This window comes from Rhinolophus ferrumequinum, chromosome 5, assembly GCF_004115265.2.
Source record: "Rhinolophus ferrumequinum isolate MPI-CBG mRhiFer1 chromosome 5, mRhiFer1_v1.p, whole genome shotgun sequence".
NCBI classification, from domain to species: Eukaryota; Metazoa; Chordata; class Mammalia; order Chiroptera; family Rhinolophidae; genus Rhinolophus; species Rhinolophus ferrumequinum.
In genome coordinates this window covers 82,586,560-82,604,132 of record NC_046288.1, presented here as the reverse complement: position 1 = coordinate 82,604,132, position 17,573 = coordinate 82,586,560, and the positions used below count along the sequence as shown (strand labels likewise).

The 17,573-nt window shown below is 56.6% G+C and overlaps 1 protein-coding gene across 1 annotated transcript in view; it reads right to left on the bottom strand.

Annotated features, from left to right (window-relative positions):
* Positions 1-4,811: 4,811 nt before the first annotated feature.
* Positions 4,812-17,573, bottom strand: part of WDR1 (WD repeat domain 1) — a 36,129-nt gene continuing 23,367 nt past the window's right edge. The window contains 9 exon segments of the mRNA XM_033106056.1: positions 4,812-5,914; positions 6,758-6,778; positions 6,781-6,901; positions 8,448-8,621; positions 9,413-9,523; positions 11,195-11,282; positions 12,623-12,779; positions 14,373-14,460; positions 17,206-17,439. Of these exon segments, the coding sequence (XP_032961947.1) occupies positions 5,808-5,914; positions 6,758-6,778; positions 6,781-6,901; positions 8,448-8,621; positions 9,413-9,523; positions 11,195-11,282; positions 12,623-12,779; positions 14,373-14,460; positions 17,206-17,439 (1,101 nt within the window). The 3' untranslated portion in view covers positions 4,812-5,807.

The window sequence follows — 17,573 nt, the reverse complement described above, 5'->3', positions numbered from 1 at the left end:
GAAAGCCCACGTGTAAGCAAGGAAAGCTTGAGGGATGTGCAAGTGCAAGGCCGGAGATGAGGTGAGATTTGAACTCGGATCCGTTTTGTGCCAAAGCTTGGGGGCTCTCCCCGTGTCTTTCCTTCTCCCACTCAAGTACCCAGACCCTCACATTTGCTCTGCCTGTGAAGAACCCCTCGCTGGATTTTCCAGGCCCCTTGTCAGTCAGTTCAGCTCACCTTGTCCCCGTGTGGGGGCCCAGGGTCTCAGCTCACCCTCCTCTTTCCTCTTAAAATGCAGTAGTCCCAGCCCCCGGGCCAGCCGCCAAAGGCCGGTGCCGGCCCCCCCCCGGCCAACATCCACTTCTTGGGGATCCTGGGGCATCCCAAAGGGCCCAGGCGCAAACAGTGTCCCAGGTTTGTTCTGGGGCATTTAGCACCAATCCCTACTGGGAGCAGATGTGTGATTCAGAGATGATAAAACTTTAATGACAATAACTTACTGATTACTTTGCAGTGTTATACCTCAGATCAGCCCAGGTGGGGAACACTATTTTTATCCACACTTTACGAGGAGAAAACTGAGGCCAAGAGCAGGTCAATGGTCCATCCAAAATGTGCTGAGCAGGGCAGGAGTGGAACAAGCGAGCAGCTCCACCTCACTGCACGGGCTGAGAACTAGAACTGTGGAGCCAGACTTAGCCTGGGTTTATAATTCAGCTGTGTGATCTTGGGCAAGTTACTTAACCTCTCTGGTTGTCTATTTGTTCATCTTTAAAGTGGAGATGAAAAGTATCCGACTTGCTCCACAGGGTTGCCATGAGGATTAACTGACACCGACATGTCAAGTCCTTAGAACAGTGCCTGGCACGTGGGCTTAACATGGGTCAGTCGTTACTTATCTTTTTTTAAGAATTTTTGTTACATGAAGCATCATGAAGTCAGAATTCTAAGAGGTCAAACTGACACCTTTACCCCCACTTGCACCAGACCTCTTTTTTCTCTGTAATGCCTATCTCTTCTCTTCCTTTCATTTAGAAAGTAAGAAGGGAAGAATATAAGATGGAAGGAACATCAATGGTGAGGGGATTTTCTCCAGTCCCCTTTCATTTCTCATTATGAAGTGGGTGGTTTAGTGGATAAATATACTGAGGGAGAGGACTGGCAGAACTGGAATTTGACTATCAGCCTTGCCATTTATAAGCAGTATGACCTTCACCAAGTTACTTAAGCTCATGAGCCTCAGTTTATTCATCTGTAAAATGGGGGACCTAGTGCCAGCTGCACTGCACTAATAGGAAATTAACTCTGACAACCTATATAGAGCATTAGGCAAGGATGGAGACCCAGACAGTTTTCAGCAATCCGCCATCACAGCAGGAAGGTCCTCATACGTGTCCTGTCGTGGGCCTGTGTGAGAGCGTGTTCAGTTCATGTGCCCAGGAGCAGAATTACTGGGTCTTAGATAATAAGTGTCCATAATTTGAGGAAGTTCGCACCAGAATGTTCCCCCAGCCACATCCCACCTCCCATGGGGTCAGGCCCCACACCCATATCCTCACCAATAGTATAAAAGATTATCCTTGCCAGAGAGAGAACCAGAACTCCGGCTCATGCTAGTTCTCCCCACCGAGACCCCGGAGAATTTATCACGTTGCCCCGTAGTTAAAACACAGCTGTAGCCACAAAACACAAGACAAGCTACTCACGGTCTCTGGCCTCACTGACTTGGTGCTAGAACTGCCCTTGTGAGGAGCATAATCCAAGCCACACGTCACACCCGTGAAGTTCCCACCAGCTGGACTCCTGGTCCTACCTCCGAGGTACGGCTGGTCTCTTAAGAACTTCCCTGAAGCTCCCTGACCTTTTCAGTACGAGGTCAGATGATTATGTTCACGAACTCATCCTAGAAAAAGTGCTCCATACCTCATTGCTGAATATCACCACGGTCACCTTCAAAGCACTCCCCTTGGGAAGCTATGCACCAACACCAGTGCCTAGTCCACCCTTCAAAGCAATTTTGGAACTCTTTTTCTGGAATGGCCATCAGAGCTGTCATTGTATTACCCTTAATGTCCTGAATGTCATCAAAATTTTTGTCATCAATATTTCATCAATATTTCCTTTATCTTCAGTAAAGAAAGAAGTCATTGGGGGCCAGATCAGGCGAACAGGGAGGGTGTTCCAATACAGTTATTTGTTTACTGGCTAAAAACTTCCTCACAGGCAGTGCCCTTGAGCTGGTGCATTGTCGTGATGCCGAGCCATGAATTGTTGGTGAAAAGTTCAGGTCATTTAACTTTTCCACGCAGCCTTTTCAGCACTTCCAAATAGTAAACTTGGTTAACTGTTTGTCCAGTTGGTACAAATTCATGATGAATAATCCCTCTGATATCAAAAAAGATGAGCAACATCGTTGCAACAAGTTCGTAAACTTAATTATAAGACCTCGTGCACACCTCGTTCTCTTGTATATGTATGTAGGAGAGGGGTTGACGGGCTGCAGGGCAGATACGTGCTTAAATTCTAGGAGACAGCCACGCGGTGGAAATCCGTATTTTTACGAGGAGTTTCCGCTGCGGGGGGCCTCAGAACACACTTTCAGAAACACGACTGAGCTAAAAGCCCCGTTAGGTGAGCAAACCCATTCCCTTCAGTTGGTCCTTGCTTGGGCTACAGAGACTTGCTTACATTGATACCAGCGAGGTGATCTGCGGGAGACAAGATGACATATCCAACCAATACTATCCATTAGCACGTCTTTGGGACAAATCCTTGCAATTTTCCTCCTCTGCCCCAGAGAAGAAGCTGAGAACAGGGAGCTTGGACGGGGGCGGGAAGGTGAGAAGTCAGGGCAGTGTTGCCACCAACCAAGCCTCAGGCCAGAATAATGTCCGGGTAGAATGATGTCACGTGCTTTTTACCACATGCTGGTAAAAAGGGACATGCCTGAGGTATCCCCGTGGAGTGACTGTCCCTTCCACTCATCTTAAACCAGCTAATTGCAAAGCAGTTTGTCCACGCTCTTAATAGAGGGTGGCTTGCAGGAGACGGAAGGGACCATTCCCCTGCTGGGCCCAGCAAGGTTGACAACAAAGGCCAGTTACTGAGGAAACTGTCGTCTTCAGCAGCCAGCGTTCTGAGGCCAGGCCAGGAAACGGCGTCGTGCCGCCAGATGGAGGCTGGGAAGGAGGCCTGCCTGGTGTGCTAGCTCCTGTGGCCCTCTGCCAGGAGCCACTGATCCTTCCCGATGCAAGTGCCTCTAGCAGGCAGGCTCGGCCTTGGCTCAGCCGTGATCACAAGCTGCTCTCTGCTGTTCTTAGCTGAGCACTACAACCAGTCTTCAGCAACCACTTAACGGCAGGGGTCCAGAATTGGGAGAAGGGCGTCCACAGGGGGCAGGCAGGAGTGGGAGGCGGTATTACATCCAGGATCTCATGAACCCTGAAAAGGGGGCTCTAACCCCCCACCCCGACCCCCCAGGGTGGTCTCACGTCCTCATTCAGGCCCCACAGCTCTGAGTGTCCTCTGCCCTGTATGCTGGAATCACTCGTGTTAATCCTCCCTTAGTACTCTACACACACCGTGAAAGCGCATCTCATCTTCAAGCTGAGTGTCCCCCAAAGCTGACCGTGGTGTCTGGGTCGTAGCAGATAATCAGTGAGTGTTTCACACATGAATGTGAGTGTAAAACGATTGCGTTGACTCGGAATGAGTAGTGAGGAAGGCCAAATGACCATTTATATTTATGTTCTTTTAAGCTGTAGGATCGTGGAGTTGCAAAGATCTTCTACCCTAAGAAGTCTAGCTCTTTCAAAATGAAAAGGCCTGTCTTGTCTGAATTGGCGATGTCTGAGGTACTTTTCGTTGCTACAACGGGGGCAGCGGGTGTTACTGGCACGTAGGCATGGAGACCAAGGACACTGGCAAACGTCCTGCAGAACCTGCCACAGCAAAGAACTGTCCTGTCCAAACTGCTCACTAGTGCTGAGGTCGGGAGGGGCAAACTCAGAAATATGGGCTGTAACAGAAGGATTGTTACATTACAGAATGTGAGTTTACGACGTTCCTTTCCCCAGAAGGAAGGAGTCGTGGCAAGCACAACGACACTAAAGCCTGCCTCGGGGATTTTCCACGTCACATCCTGAGCCCTGTTTGGCTCTGAGCGCGCCCTCCCCAACCTTGAGGGACCAACCACCTGCCCCAATTTTCCTCCTGTGCATCTGGACTCCTCCCGGGGCACAGGGCACTGTCTGTTGTCTGTTATCACTGGCTGGGTGATGGTGTCCGGCTGACTACGTGTACAGCCCCACCGCTCGCTAACCGCCTCCTTTCATCCTATCGATGGTCCACCTGACCCTGCGTTTCCTGTGGGCCGAGCACTGGCTTAGGGCTCACCTGGAGCCTCGCACACACCCCCCCCGAGATGTGCACCTTGTCACCCCATTTTACACGAGGAAACCGACGCACTCAGGTCGACACTGCTCCCAGCCCCACCACGCATCCCACCCCTTCTTTCTGTAAGTCAGCTTAGGACACACAGGCTCTGCTGTGTCAGTAATAAACCCTTAGTGGACCAATGGAATACGGGTCCAACGCTCCCATTTACGAGTAAATTCAGGCCCCGCGAAGGCAGGCGAGGTGACCCGGCTCACAGGGATTTGGTGATGGGGATGGGAACGCACGCAAGAGCCTCTCTCTCACCAAAAGGTGACCCAACACCCTCGGTTCCCCAGCCGTCTCCCTGAGGCTGCAGGTGAGACACCCAGAGCCACGAGGGGCCCTGTGCCCCCACCCCACGTGCCCCCACCACACAGAGTCAGTGATCCAAAATGAAGAGAAAAGATATTTAATTATCTCTCGGTCTAGTCTCGTAAAGCGCTCAAAGTGTTTTCACAAGTGCAGGGGAGGGATTGCTCTCAGCCAACATTTACCAGTGATTCCGACACACGCAAAGAAACTCCAAATCACCGTGCTTTATACTTACTTTTAATTTCTGCACTGAAAAAGAAAAGGCAGGTGAAAAGGATGACAGGTTACAGTGACTTCATCTTTACCTTTAAATTAATCTTTGCTTTTGAGGGCAGGAGGGGGAAAAGAAAGATGGGAAAACGTCAAAGCCTGACAGTGAAATGGTGACCAAGACACACCTCAGTCTGGCTATCAAGGGCTCTGGAATCCTGGAGACGGCGCCCTCGAACCACTAGCTTGTAAACAATGACAGGCAACAGTTAGGACACGTTTAAAAAAAAAAAACAAACAAAAAAAAACAAAACCTCACGAGTCCATTCTTAAAATGAAGCACAAAAACTGACAGTGAAATACAAGGTCACGTGAGTGCCTGTCTGCCAAAGGGCTTTCTGGAGGTGACCACGCGGCGTGGCACACACTCCGGGACCAGGTGACACCTGTGCACACAGAACTCCGGCTGAACGCATGGCGCGCCCTCCTCCCAGCGCAGCCGCGGTCTGCAGGTGGGGGTGGGACATCTCCTGATGGACGGCAGGAGCCACGGGAGCGGGTCTGTGTGCTTTCGAGGCTCTGCCTCTGGAATGTTCCGCGCGCAGGCTGGGCTGGGCGGGGGTGTGAGTTATGCTCCACAGTTTAAGTGCTCACCTCGTTTTTATGTGCAAACTGTCACTGTCTAAAGCTTTCAGAAGGACGTGTACAGATACGAATACCCTGCAGAGACGCAGGCTTGGGAGTCGGGGCGCCTCCCTCCTGCGTGGGGCGGGGGCGCGGGGACATTACAGAGATATTTAGAGAAATGATGCTCTGCGGCGGTTAGACTCTAGTCCCTGATTCGGTCCATCCGAAGGCGGGGGGTCCTCAGTAGGTGATTGTCCACTCTTTGACAGAGGCGTCGTGGGAGGTCGTGACCAGCGTGTGCTCGTCCAGCCAAGCCAGGCTGCTGACGTGGTGGAGCCGGTGAGCATCTAAGAAAAAAGAACACTTTGAAGGCAAAGCCCGCTTCTCTGTGCCTCCGTACACCTCACACGAGGACGACGTGACCACCTGTGTCAAAATCCAACAGGGCCCCCGAGGAACCGCACTCTCTCAGGACCAGAGTCTGGAGTGACAGAGGTAGGAGCAGACGTCCTCAACGCCACACGACACTGGGGCACTGCCCTCGCCGGTGGTCACACCTGGGGCCACGAGGGACGGCAGAGTCTGTGACGTGAGCTACTGCCACACAAGGACGTACTATGTTGGATTAAATAAAACTGACTATTAAAAATAACTTCACCTGTTTCTTTTTTAAACGTGGCTGCTAGAAAAACGTAGTGCACTGAGGCTCCGTTATGCTTCTCCTGGGCACTGAGGTGAAAGCCTGTTAGTGCCAGGTGACGGGACGGGAAGCTTAGGTCATGACTGGGAGCGGCGCTCAGAGACCAGCGCTCCTCAGCCCACCCACCACGTGGGGACCCGGCGAGAAGCCGGCATCCTGATAGGGCCCTCCCCGCAACCCGACCTCAGGCTCCAGCCTCCAGAACTGGAAGCAAGTCAAATCTGCTGCTTTTGAGCCACCAGCCTTGGGATTCTGTTAAAGCAGCCTGGACGGACTGAGACGGAAAGAGAGGGCAAGACTAGCCCCGCGACTGCACATGTCCAGCACATGGAGACCACCTGCTGTCCCCAGGCTTTGATGAAGAAGAGTGACAGGCACAGCTCTACCTGCCCTTCTGGGTGGCCTCCCCAGAAGCACAGGAGTACACTGGAGCCCTGGGACAGTGGCTGGGAACGGCATTGGGGGAGCTGAGGCGGGTGCGGGGAGTCACCTTGGATCTTGACCCTGGTCTCGGGTCACTCAGGGTCCAGACGTACACCATCATGTCCATGCCACCCGAGGCAAAATGCTCATTGTCTGGTGACCAGGCCAGGCAGACGATCTTTGCATGGTGTCCATAGAAAACGTTGTTCTCCTAGTTGCAAGTTGAAAATAGAGGTGGTAGTTCAGGGGCCAGGCCAGGGCTTCATCTCAGCTAACCCTCATGGTGACCGTGACAACTCCTCCTAAGTGACGGCCTCCTCGTAAGAACACCACGAGGTGCCTGCTACTCAGAAGTGAAGCCAAACATCAAGAGGCAGCCACTGCCCCCCGCCCCGAGTCCCCTGCACAGCACTCAATCACAGAGCGTCTCCCACCCACCCTGGAGCCCCAGCCCAGTGAGGACAGACAGAAATGCCCATAAGAGGAGTGCGGAGATGGAGGTGGTCACTGCGCTCTGCCCCGGGGCGGCCACAGGCTTGAGCGGGCCACTTCTACAGCGAGTCCCAGCCTTGAAGCACTGTCACCAGGGGTTTCTAACACTTTGGGAATGCTTTTTCTTCAAAGCGTCCCATCTAGTTCTTAACCCTAGAAACAGTCAACTTAACCATGATTTTCTTTCTCAAGTTTGCCTACTCCAGCCTTTGTGGCTGATTCTACCCTGACGGATTACTCAGTGTCTTATAGGAGGCCTGTTATATGCAACTGAAGTCAACTTGAAGTGGGATCAATGTGGTGCCAGCAGAGAGGCACTGGGTGGGGGGCACGTTATCTTGAGGGAGGTTGGGGTGACAGGTGAATGCACCTACATTTGTACTTTCATTCCCCTCTGCCTTCCATTAAATGTACATTTGACAGCAAAACATAAGACTCAGAAATGCATGAACTCTAGTTATAATAAGCCAAAGTATCGAGGGGAAGATGTGCGGACGGCCTATAATGTACATTAAATGCACCAAGAACCAGTTTACTGAAGGGGTGATGATGTGATATAGTAAAATGTTAATGGGAGTGTAGCTGGCAAATTATTTCAACTCCCTGTAGATTTCAAACCTGCCGCAGGTGTTGGGGGGGGGTGGGCCCAGGGACAGGAGACTCCAGGTCCTGTGCTGTCTGCTGCGCTCACACAGCTGTCTCACACCCAGCAAGGGCCTGAAGCCCGCAAAGCACGTCTCGTTTGTGAACCGGGCGGGAGCTGTCCAGGGCTCAGCTCTGCTGACGGACCGTGAACTCTCGCCCCCGTCCCATCTGCACAGAGCAGAACGAGCCCCTCACCAGCCCCTCCCATTGCCCGAGCACGAGGCAGCGTCGGGATGGTCTGCACTCGACCTCAAACGGCACGGAGAGAAGAAAGACCCCGTGCCAGCCCCTCCACACACAGGAAAGAGCGCTGGAGGCCAGTAACGCATGTAAGCAGGCCGCCCGCGGAACCCGCCAGCCCGTCCCCACAGCCGGCCCCGCTGCCGCCTGCCCAGGTCCCTGATTATCTGGCTACTGTGATCCATCTCCCCAACAAGACCACAGGCTCCTGGGCGGCAGTGCCCTGTCCCACGTCATTCACGCTCTAAGAGCAATCATGCCGCCAGGTCTTGTGCATCCACCTGGTCAGCGACGACAGGAGAGAAAAGCCGCGGCCCCCGCTCGCCACCTGCCCCGCCCTGCTCGGCCTGGGGACAGAGGCCGATGGACTGCCCACTCACCGAGTAGCCGTCGGCCACGCTGAAGACCGTGACCACCTTGCTGGCGTCGCACACGGCGAGGAAGGCGCCGTCGTGGGAATACGCCAAGTCAGTCACCGGGCCCTTGGCCTCCAGGAGCTTGTCCTCGTCCTTCAGCGTGGTGCCCAGGATGGAGTACAAGCGGACATTCCCGTCCTGCAGGGACCGGGCAGTGAGCCACTCCCGATACGCTCGCTCACGTGCGCGCGCGCCCTCTCTCTCTCTGTCTGTCTCTCTCTCGGGGGGCAGTGCGGGATCCCGGGCGTCCCCCACTCTGATTTGTGTGTCTGGGTGCTCAGGAGTCTGCGTGTTTTACAAATACTCCAGAAAGCTCCAGTGCAGGTGCTAACAGGCCCAAGCTCTGAGAAACACCTCCTTGGCACCTGCCCCCTGAGCTGTCCCCCGTCCCCAGGAGGCTACTTCAGACACCCGGCTCTCTCAGGTGAAACCCCCGTCTGGCGAACTCCCCATCCGTGAGCTGGCCCAGGAGCCCCTTCTCAGGGAAGGCACACCTACTCTTTCTGCAGGCTCACCCCACTCAGCCCACGGGCTGTCCCCAAGCCCCCGAGTTCCTAGAGACAGGGAGGCCGGTGGCCAACCTCTGCCCAGCTCTCCTCAGCCGGGCATCTAAGTGGGTGCTTCCTCCTGTGCTCAGGCGGCCTAACCGGGTGGCTGCACGTCGGGCACCTCCCTGGCAGGGCGGGGAGCCGCTTGGGCCTGACCCTGAGAACTGTCACACTCGCTGGGGTGGATCGCTGAGAGCAAAAGGATGGACGGAGAAGGGAAGGGAGTCACCCGGGGCAGGTGAGGCCCCTGCACCTGCCTGCGGCCACCACGGGAGACAAACCCAGGACCAGCCTGCCCGGCAGCCCTGCCCTCACACAGCTCGCGTCACCCCCAAACTGCCTTGACATCCCGGGGAGAGGGCGTTGGGGGAAGGGCCTTACCGAGCCCCCCACAGCCACCATGTCGCCACCGGGGTGCACTGCCACCACTTCGGGCTCGTAGCCGGGGTTGTCGATGCTGTAGCACTTCTTCTGACCCTTCAGCAAGACGATCTGGGGGCACACACACAGGCAGCGTTAGACGGAAGACCTGGGCACGTCACTTAGCCCAGCTCTGGGCTCCATCCCTGACCTTGTCGGGGCGGGAGGGCCGGGGCCTCTGCCTCAGCCCCAGGACCGAGTTGTGCTTCCTCCCCGTCAGTCAGCGGGGACAGTGACAGTCCCTAGTCACAGGACTGCAGTCCACGCTGCTGTTACTTTCATCACGTCATCACTGTTCTCACTGCTCTCACCACGACTAGTACTGACTCCTTGGGACGCGCTTGATGCTTGAACTTCAGCTCCCCCAGCTGCACATCGGGCACGGTAACTGAGCTTTGTTGAACAGAGTTCTCGTGGGGTTCAAGAGCACAAAAGTGCCAAGGCTCTGAAGCAGCCCTGATGTCCACAGAGCGCGAGCCACACCCTTTACTGAAAATGCTGCGTGAGCTACATCCCTAGGGGACGGCGGAGCACCTCCCCGTTGTGTAGAGGAGATAACAGGGTACAGAAAGCGCCTGCCACGCGCCCAGGGCCCTGCAGCTCGGAGCAGAGCCAGAGCTCACACCTGGGCCCCGCGCCTGCTCCCATTCTCGCCTGCAGAGGCCAGGTGTTCCGACACAGGCCGGGAAGAGCCCCCTCCTCGGAAAAGCACCCGCCGGCTCTCCTCCTCGAGGACGCTTCTGGTCTCTCCCCCAGCTTCACCCAGGCCTCCAAGACACTTATTCCTCTGGACCCCCACTGACCACCCAGGCTGTGTCTGCAGTAATTGCCTGGCAGGAAGTTCGTGTTATCTAGGACACAGAGAATCCATTCTCCCCGAAGCAATTAAGTTCACAGAATGGAGGAGGGGCTGTGGGTCCTGAACGGCAGCTTTCTGCAGCAGGATTTGTCACTCGTGCCAACTGGGGCTCGGTCACACCTGCCTTCTCTGATCCACGCATTGGGATGCCCCAGTCTGCTGACAGACGGCGTCTGCTACAGAGTCGTCTGTATAAAGTGGGTCAGGCTTGGGTCTCAGTCAAGGGCGCTTCGTTTCAGAAATTCCCGAAGAGAAGGCATGTAGAGACCTCACTGTCTTGAATGAGAACCAGGCTATAGAGTTGGAACAGCAAATGCCACTCTGGCCGGGTGCCCCTGCCATCGTGTGGCTTTGGGGAAGTCACCAGATAACTCTACCCTTTAGCCTCCGTGTTAATGAAAGCAATTTCCTAAGGTGAAAGGAGCCTGACACATCCTTTCTCATAATCCTCCCTGTGAGCTGCTAGGGATGAGAAAACAGAAGCTCAGAGAGGGTGAGAAGTCACACAGCTCCAATGCTGCAGGGCTGGGACACGAACACTAGTGAAGACAGCCGCCCCTGCTGTGCCTTCCGCCGGCCTCATGGCCGACTGACACACAGGGTGGCCTGACATGCGAGTGCAGGCTCTGACCAGGCTGCCTGGGGTTCAAATCCCAGTTCTGCCCTTTGCCAACAACTTGCCCCTCTGTGCCTGTTTCCTCGCCTGTGAGAAGGGGATGACACCGCACGTAACTGACAGGCCTGCTGGGGAGTGAGCACGTGTGACATCCTCAGCATAGCACAAACAGTGCTCGATACAAATGTCTGTCAGGACGGGAGTGGAACGAGACGGCACCCCGCACAGCTGCCCGCAGCCCCTGCCGACACCGCAGCAGGGCCCGTACCTGGCCGATGCACACGACCACCGCGTATCCTCCAGGGCCCACAGCTACACACTTGGGTTGAACGTCCAGTTTCACAACTCCCTGTCCACTGTCAGCGAGAAGGGAAAACAAGTTACTCCATCTCTCAGGGGTTCAGTGTAGGTATTACACACAGACTGCAAACCCACAACCATTCAGGTGGTTTACAAGGAAACTCTACTGCCACCTATACAGAAGGAGCAGTTCGCTGAACATGGGAGGGGATGAAAGATGACTCAGCGACTCTGGGAGAAGATTAGAAACCGCGATGGGTGCTGGGGCGTCAGAAGGGGGTGGCAAGAAGAAGCAAAGGGAGTCGATTCTGTTGCTACTTATTTCTGGTAAGTACCAGCCACCCCAGATGGCACCGTCACCACTTCTGTCCCCACTTCTGTTAGCTGAAGACCCTGGCATTTCCTGGGCGCAGGCAGAACTGAGCTCTGCTCCCCCCACAACCAGTCATAACTAGTCTGTTACGTTTAACGGGTGAAAATCATGTTATCTTTACTTTTGGCTAACATTATGAAACACACCCTAAAAATATTTGCACACAAAAACTTCTTGAAAACAGTAAACTGAGGAAAATTCCACATAAGTGGGCCCAGGGTGGAGTGCCAAAGGCTCAGTGGACAGACATGCACCTGCGACAAGGTGACCAGGCCATGGCTCTGGCCTCCGGCGGAGGCTCAGGGCAGCAGCAGGCCCCCAGCAGGAAGACAATGCCGGAGCCACCAACGCCAGGGCAGCAGAAAGAGGGCTGGGGCCTGCGCACTGAGTTCTGTGGCGGCTGCTGCCCTTACCCTGAGGCTGGGCTACCTCACACGCGCAGGCAGGCGGGCGGGGGAGGCCCACACAGCACGCGTTCCCTACGGTTAGGGGTCGTGCCTGGAGTGAGGGTCACCACCAGGCTGCCATCTCCACAGGACAGTGGGTCTAGGTAACTACAGAGTGAGGCCGGGGAGGGCCCACCCGAGTCTGTCCTCCCATAAGCAGGCACGTGGACCTACCCTCTCCTTCCCCTCACCTGGAAGCTGCAGACTAATTGTTAAAGCAACTATCCCAGCTCCAGTGACTGTCAGTCAATGGCAGCAGAGCAAAACAAATTTGACACCATCTTTCGCTCTGATCTCCTGGGTGCCGATCTGTCCTTGTGGAGCAGCTGCCATGTGCCAGCTGCCTCTCAGGGCCACTGGTTCCTCGGTCACCTTCCCTTACTGACGAGGACAGCTGAGGTGGGGGCGAGGCCCAGCTTCCCAGTCTAAACCTGATGTCTCTGCACTAGTTTAGCTCCTGGCCGAGGGCTCGGCAAGGACAGTGAGGGATCAGGGATGGAAGTGACCAGAGCGGAGAAAATTCGTCGCGAGTGGTAGCGGCTGAGGCGCCCCCGGCCCCGACCCCCCGCGCACGCACCTGTAGTCCCGCAGCGTGAGGTTCGTGTACCGCACCGTGTCGTCCATGCTGCAGCTCACCAGCTGCCCGGCCTCGTCCACGGTCATCCGGGACACCTGGTTCGTGTGGCCCTTCCCAGCGAAGGAGTCGTTCTCCCCCGTCTCGGAATCCCAGTAATGTGGGGCACCGTTAAGGAAAAGCCGGACCCTGCAGGATGTGGTGTGTGTCCCCCGGGAAGCCAGGGCCAGTGCCTCGTCCCAGGCAGCAAGAGGGACAGACCGGCGAGCACCGGGCCTGACGGGAACTCCCCGTGCCCGCCCAGATTAGCGGGTTGTGTGTAACCCAACCTGCCCAGTCGAGCAGATCGCAGAACGGAGGATGTGTGCACACATCACACCCCAACGTGGAGAGCCCGTCGTGGTTGTGAAGGACCCGGGCCTCTCAGGGGCTTCAGGAGGAAGTCGCCGTGTAACTGAGCCAATGCGCCATCTGCTTTCTGGAACCTGCTGTTGAGTCCACGACCCTCAGCAGGACGCTGGCTCTGCCCCACCGCCAAGCCCGTGGCCGCCCAGGTGCCACAAGGTAACACCCAGGCTGACCCACCTCGGCAGGGCCGTTTTGTGCACTGTGAGCTCCAGGTGCTGGGGTGTGGTGTGTTTTAAGGTATGAGATTCTGCATTCACATCAACAAATAAGAATCTCATTTCCAATGAAGGTTACTGTGCCCTTGAGGAAGCCAGTGTGCATTCCACTAATGCATTCTATGACGACAACCCCAGCCGGCCACGAAAGGACATGTGACATGTCGGAGGCCAGTGTCCGGGTGCACTGACACGGGTGGGGATGAGCAGGGAGGGGAGCGACGTGGGGCCAGCTGGTGTGACACGGTGTGGCTGGGCAGGCCTGACCACGACTCCAAGACAGAAGCAGATTCTAGTGCCTTCTCTCTGACTATACCCTCCATCTCCTTACATTTCACAGGGCAGAGGGTGACGTACTGCCCTCCCCTCCCAGGACTATGGGGAGACCTCCCTGGACCTCATGAAATCTGAGAAGCCCTGTAGAGACGAGGCAGGTTGGGAGGGGTGTGAGAAACAGGGAGTTCCTGGATAGATCCTTCCAGAAGGTTCAGCAGCACGGAGACCAGGAAACGATTTACACAAAGGCAGCTCGATGACGCCCCCGCTGGGAGCCAGGCCTGGTGCCCGGGCATCCTACAGATGCCTGCCCCAATGTTTAAGATGCCCTGGGAGGTGGGGTTACTAGCCCCGGATACACACGGGGGTGTGGAGTGGGGGGCGGGGTTAAGGGCTGCCACACATGCCTCCAGGGACCGTCTCAGAGGGGCTGCAAAGGACCCAACCAGAAGAATGGAGATTTGGGGTACGGTCCCTGTGACCCTGGGGAAGGCACTTGAGCAATCTGAGCTGGTTCCCCATTTTTAAAACAAGGGGTGGTTTCTACTCAAAGGTTCCAAGTCCTTCTGAATCTAAGACTCAATAATTGTACTGCTTGTGGAGGGACAAGGCCAGCAATGTCACTACAGGGAGCAGCAGCAGCTCCGGGGCAGAGGCGGCCAGCAGCCACTCAAGGCTGCATAGCAAGAAGTGACCCATCAAGAGCGTGGCCAGAGCATGGACCCAGGCACGTGTCAGTGGCCGCGGCTGCTCAGACTGGCTACTGCCAGCTGGGGGGGGCCTCCTCTCGTGGGAACAGGAAACTCCCACCTCTCCTGCCCGTGGCTCCAGAGTGAGCTCTGAGCAAAGGATATTAATGTGTCCGTCATGGCTCCCAGAGTAGATGTAGGACTTGCCGCCGTTTTTATGCACTGTCAGGCACTGGATTGATTTGCTGTGACCCTGTGGAGGAGACAGACAGGGCAGGGTGAGCTGAGGACAAGCCAGCCCGCCTCTGTGACTTTCCAACCGCTCTGCTGACTACGCCGGGCGTGAGGAAGAGGCACAGCTGATGTGTGCGGAGACCCTGCAGCCTGGCGGGTCTGAATGTCCTTCACCAGCCCCAGTCAGCTTTTCCCACTGACCATCTGGGCAAACCCTCGTCATACAGCCCCTCCCGCCAAGGCACCTGACTCCCACCAGGCCAAGGGCACGGGTCTAATCAGAACCCCAGCAGATGAGCACCCCACCTGTGCAGCCTGACCCCGGCACCCCCCCACCCCAATCACTGCTCACACTCAACATGAACAAGGACCGGCCCCCACCTTGGGGCCGAGCTTCAAAGGAGAGGAAACAGCAGAAACAGAATCAGTCTCACAAACGTGCCGGGGGACCTCCAGGCCACCTGGGGACCCACACGCTTCTCACCCAGAATCACTCCTCACCACTCCAGCTTCTGCCCCAGGCTGAGGCTTCTCTCCCAACCCTGCTCCCTACCCGAGCTGTCCGAGGGCTCCGGCCCCCAACACACCCAAAACCTCCCCAACTGGCAGTGGTGCGGTGGGCGGGGCGGGGCTGGTGGGCACAGAGCTTCTCCTGTTACTGCTCCTGGGCTGGTCTAACCAGCACCCCCCGACCGCCTGAAGGCAGGTGGCACTCCCTGTTCTTTGTCAGCAGTGCTCCACGGCTGCGGGCATGAGTCCCACACAGGGCTTCCTTCCAGAACCGCAGTGTTCCGGGCGTTCCATTTGTTGCCATGATGTGGCCTGTATCTTCAGAGAAAGGGTCACCCAGTTCTCGGGACTGGAGAAGCAGTGAATGGCACAGTGAGTCACGGCCACCTCAGTCTCCTTCCGGGACAGTGACCTGCCAGCCCTGTTCCTTAGAGTGCTGGCCTCTCTGCGGTCTCACTCTGCGCAGCCCGGGACTTAGATCCTGCACTCAACGAGACGCCGGGGCTGCGGCCTCCCCTGGGAACTTGTGAGAAATGTGAGACGCACCTTCTGAGTGCGGGGGATGCAGCCCAGACACCATGTCTAACAAGCCGGCCGCTCAGGTGATTCTGGTGCACCTTCAAGCTCAATGAGCAGGATCACTTGGGACCATCCTGACCGAAGCTCTCGCGGCCAGCCAGGCATCGCCCTGAGTGGAAGCTCCCAGGTAACTCCCGAGCACGGGCTGAGAGCCGCTTTCTAACGCCCCCTCCTGGCTCACACGCAGCTCATACTTGGCACCAGTACCGAACAGCCTGGGGAGCCACGTGTGTGGAGCAGGAGTTTCTTTTCTGACGACTACAAAAGCCCATGAGCTTCCGCCAGCTGACTTGGGGAAGGAACAGGAACCCTGCCCTCAGTGCCTGTGCCACCGGCGGCAGTGACAGCAGCAGGAGCAGTCAGGCCCAGGGTGCCAACAGACACAAGACGACACGTGGGATAGCCACCTGGCCTGGGGCCCACTGCGGGGGTGAACAGCTAGCTCATGAGAAGCTGCTCTTCTGGGCAGAGAAGATGGACTGACAGCAATGCCTGCATCTCTCAGGCAATTGCTCTGTCACACCTGGAGGCCCAGTGATGTGATGCTCCCCCGCCCCCCAGCTCTGTGTCAGGCCGTCACACCTTCATTTTATCCTCCATTTCATCCTCGTCACACTGGGCTGAGAGCCTGTTGAGGTCCTAATGCCCTCAGGGCCTAATTAAGCACCCCTCGTGAAAGCAGATGGCACAGGGTGGCAGGAAGGCCCCACGGGGCTGTTGCACTGAGTCAGCCCTTCCTGTCACTAATGCCCCCACGTGGACGGGATGCGCGAGCACCCAGCTGCCTGGGCCTCAGGAGCCAGTCACGCAGCTGAGAGCAGCTGGGCGACACACACTGTGGACTGCCACCTGGAGTGGCTAGAAATGACCCTGGTGGCTCAGCTGCCAGGAGGGGGTATACATGGAGCCCGGTTGTGACCCCCCTCCCTGAAAATTGTGGGGGTCATCCACCTGGGGCCCAAGAGCAGGCCCTCCCCGAGCTCCCACATCAGACGATGACACCCGCCGACCCCCCGGCAGAGGCAGGGTCTGCAGTGGGTGGCCCCGGGACGCAGGAGCTCCTGGTGTGGCTACATGTTTCCTGCGATGACAAAATCACCAGGGCTGACAGAGGGACAAGCATGACCCCCAGCCAGAGGGAACACTGGGGCAGACCCCGGTGACCAGATGGCCTGAGGAAGCACTCCCGGTGACGGGTCTTCCCATGCCCCCCGTCGCTCCCTGCCCTGACTCCTGCCCGGCACTGGAGGCCCCCATACCTCAGGCGCCGTCACTTCTCTAAGTGCCTTTCCCTCCATGCCCCATCCTTCATGCCTTCCCTGCTCTAACCACACAGGCCCCGAGTGCCTCCTCACACTCACTCCCATGTTCAAATCCCACACGAGGTCCAGGTCCAGCTCCAAGGCCGCCGGTCTTCCTCTTCGGGCTTTCGCTGCACCCCCACCCCCCATCTGCCGTGATGCTCTACTGACCGTCTCGGAGCTCAGTGTGTCACAGCCTGTGAGCTGATAACTGACGGAGGCCAATCCCCTCAGGATGGAACCACCCCTGGTCTCACGTCTCTGCTAAACTCACCCTCAAAAAGCAACGAGCATCCTGCCGCTGTGCCAAACCCTGCAGGCCCAGCCGTCAGGCCCTCCCTTCTCCCAGCCGTCCATCCCTGGTGCGGCCTTACCTTGATCACCCGCAGGGGTTTGCTGGGGTTGTTTTTGTCCAGGTAATTGATGTACCCAGACAGGGAGACGCTGAGAAGGTGGTCCTTCTGCCACAGGCAGCCCAGCTGCTGGTCCAGGACGTTGGAGCCCATGGTAAACGTGCTGACGACAGAGTTCACATTGACGTCCCAAATTTTAGAGGTTTTGTCTCCGGAAGCAGAAAGCAAATGGGTGCTATCAGGACTCCAACTGATCTACTCAAACAAAACAGTGTGACGCATGTCAGAGAATTTCAGTGGGAAGGGGCCTCAGAAAGCAGCCTGTCCACAGCCCCCACGTCTGAGCCGGGGGAAACTAGGAGGCGTTGGAGCACGCCAAGGCAAGAGTG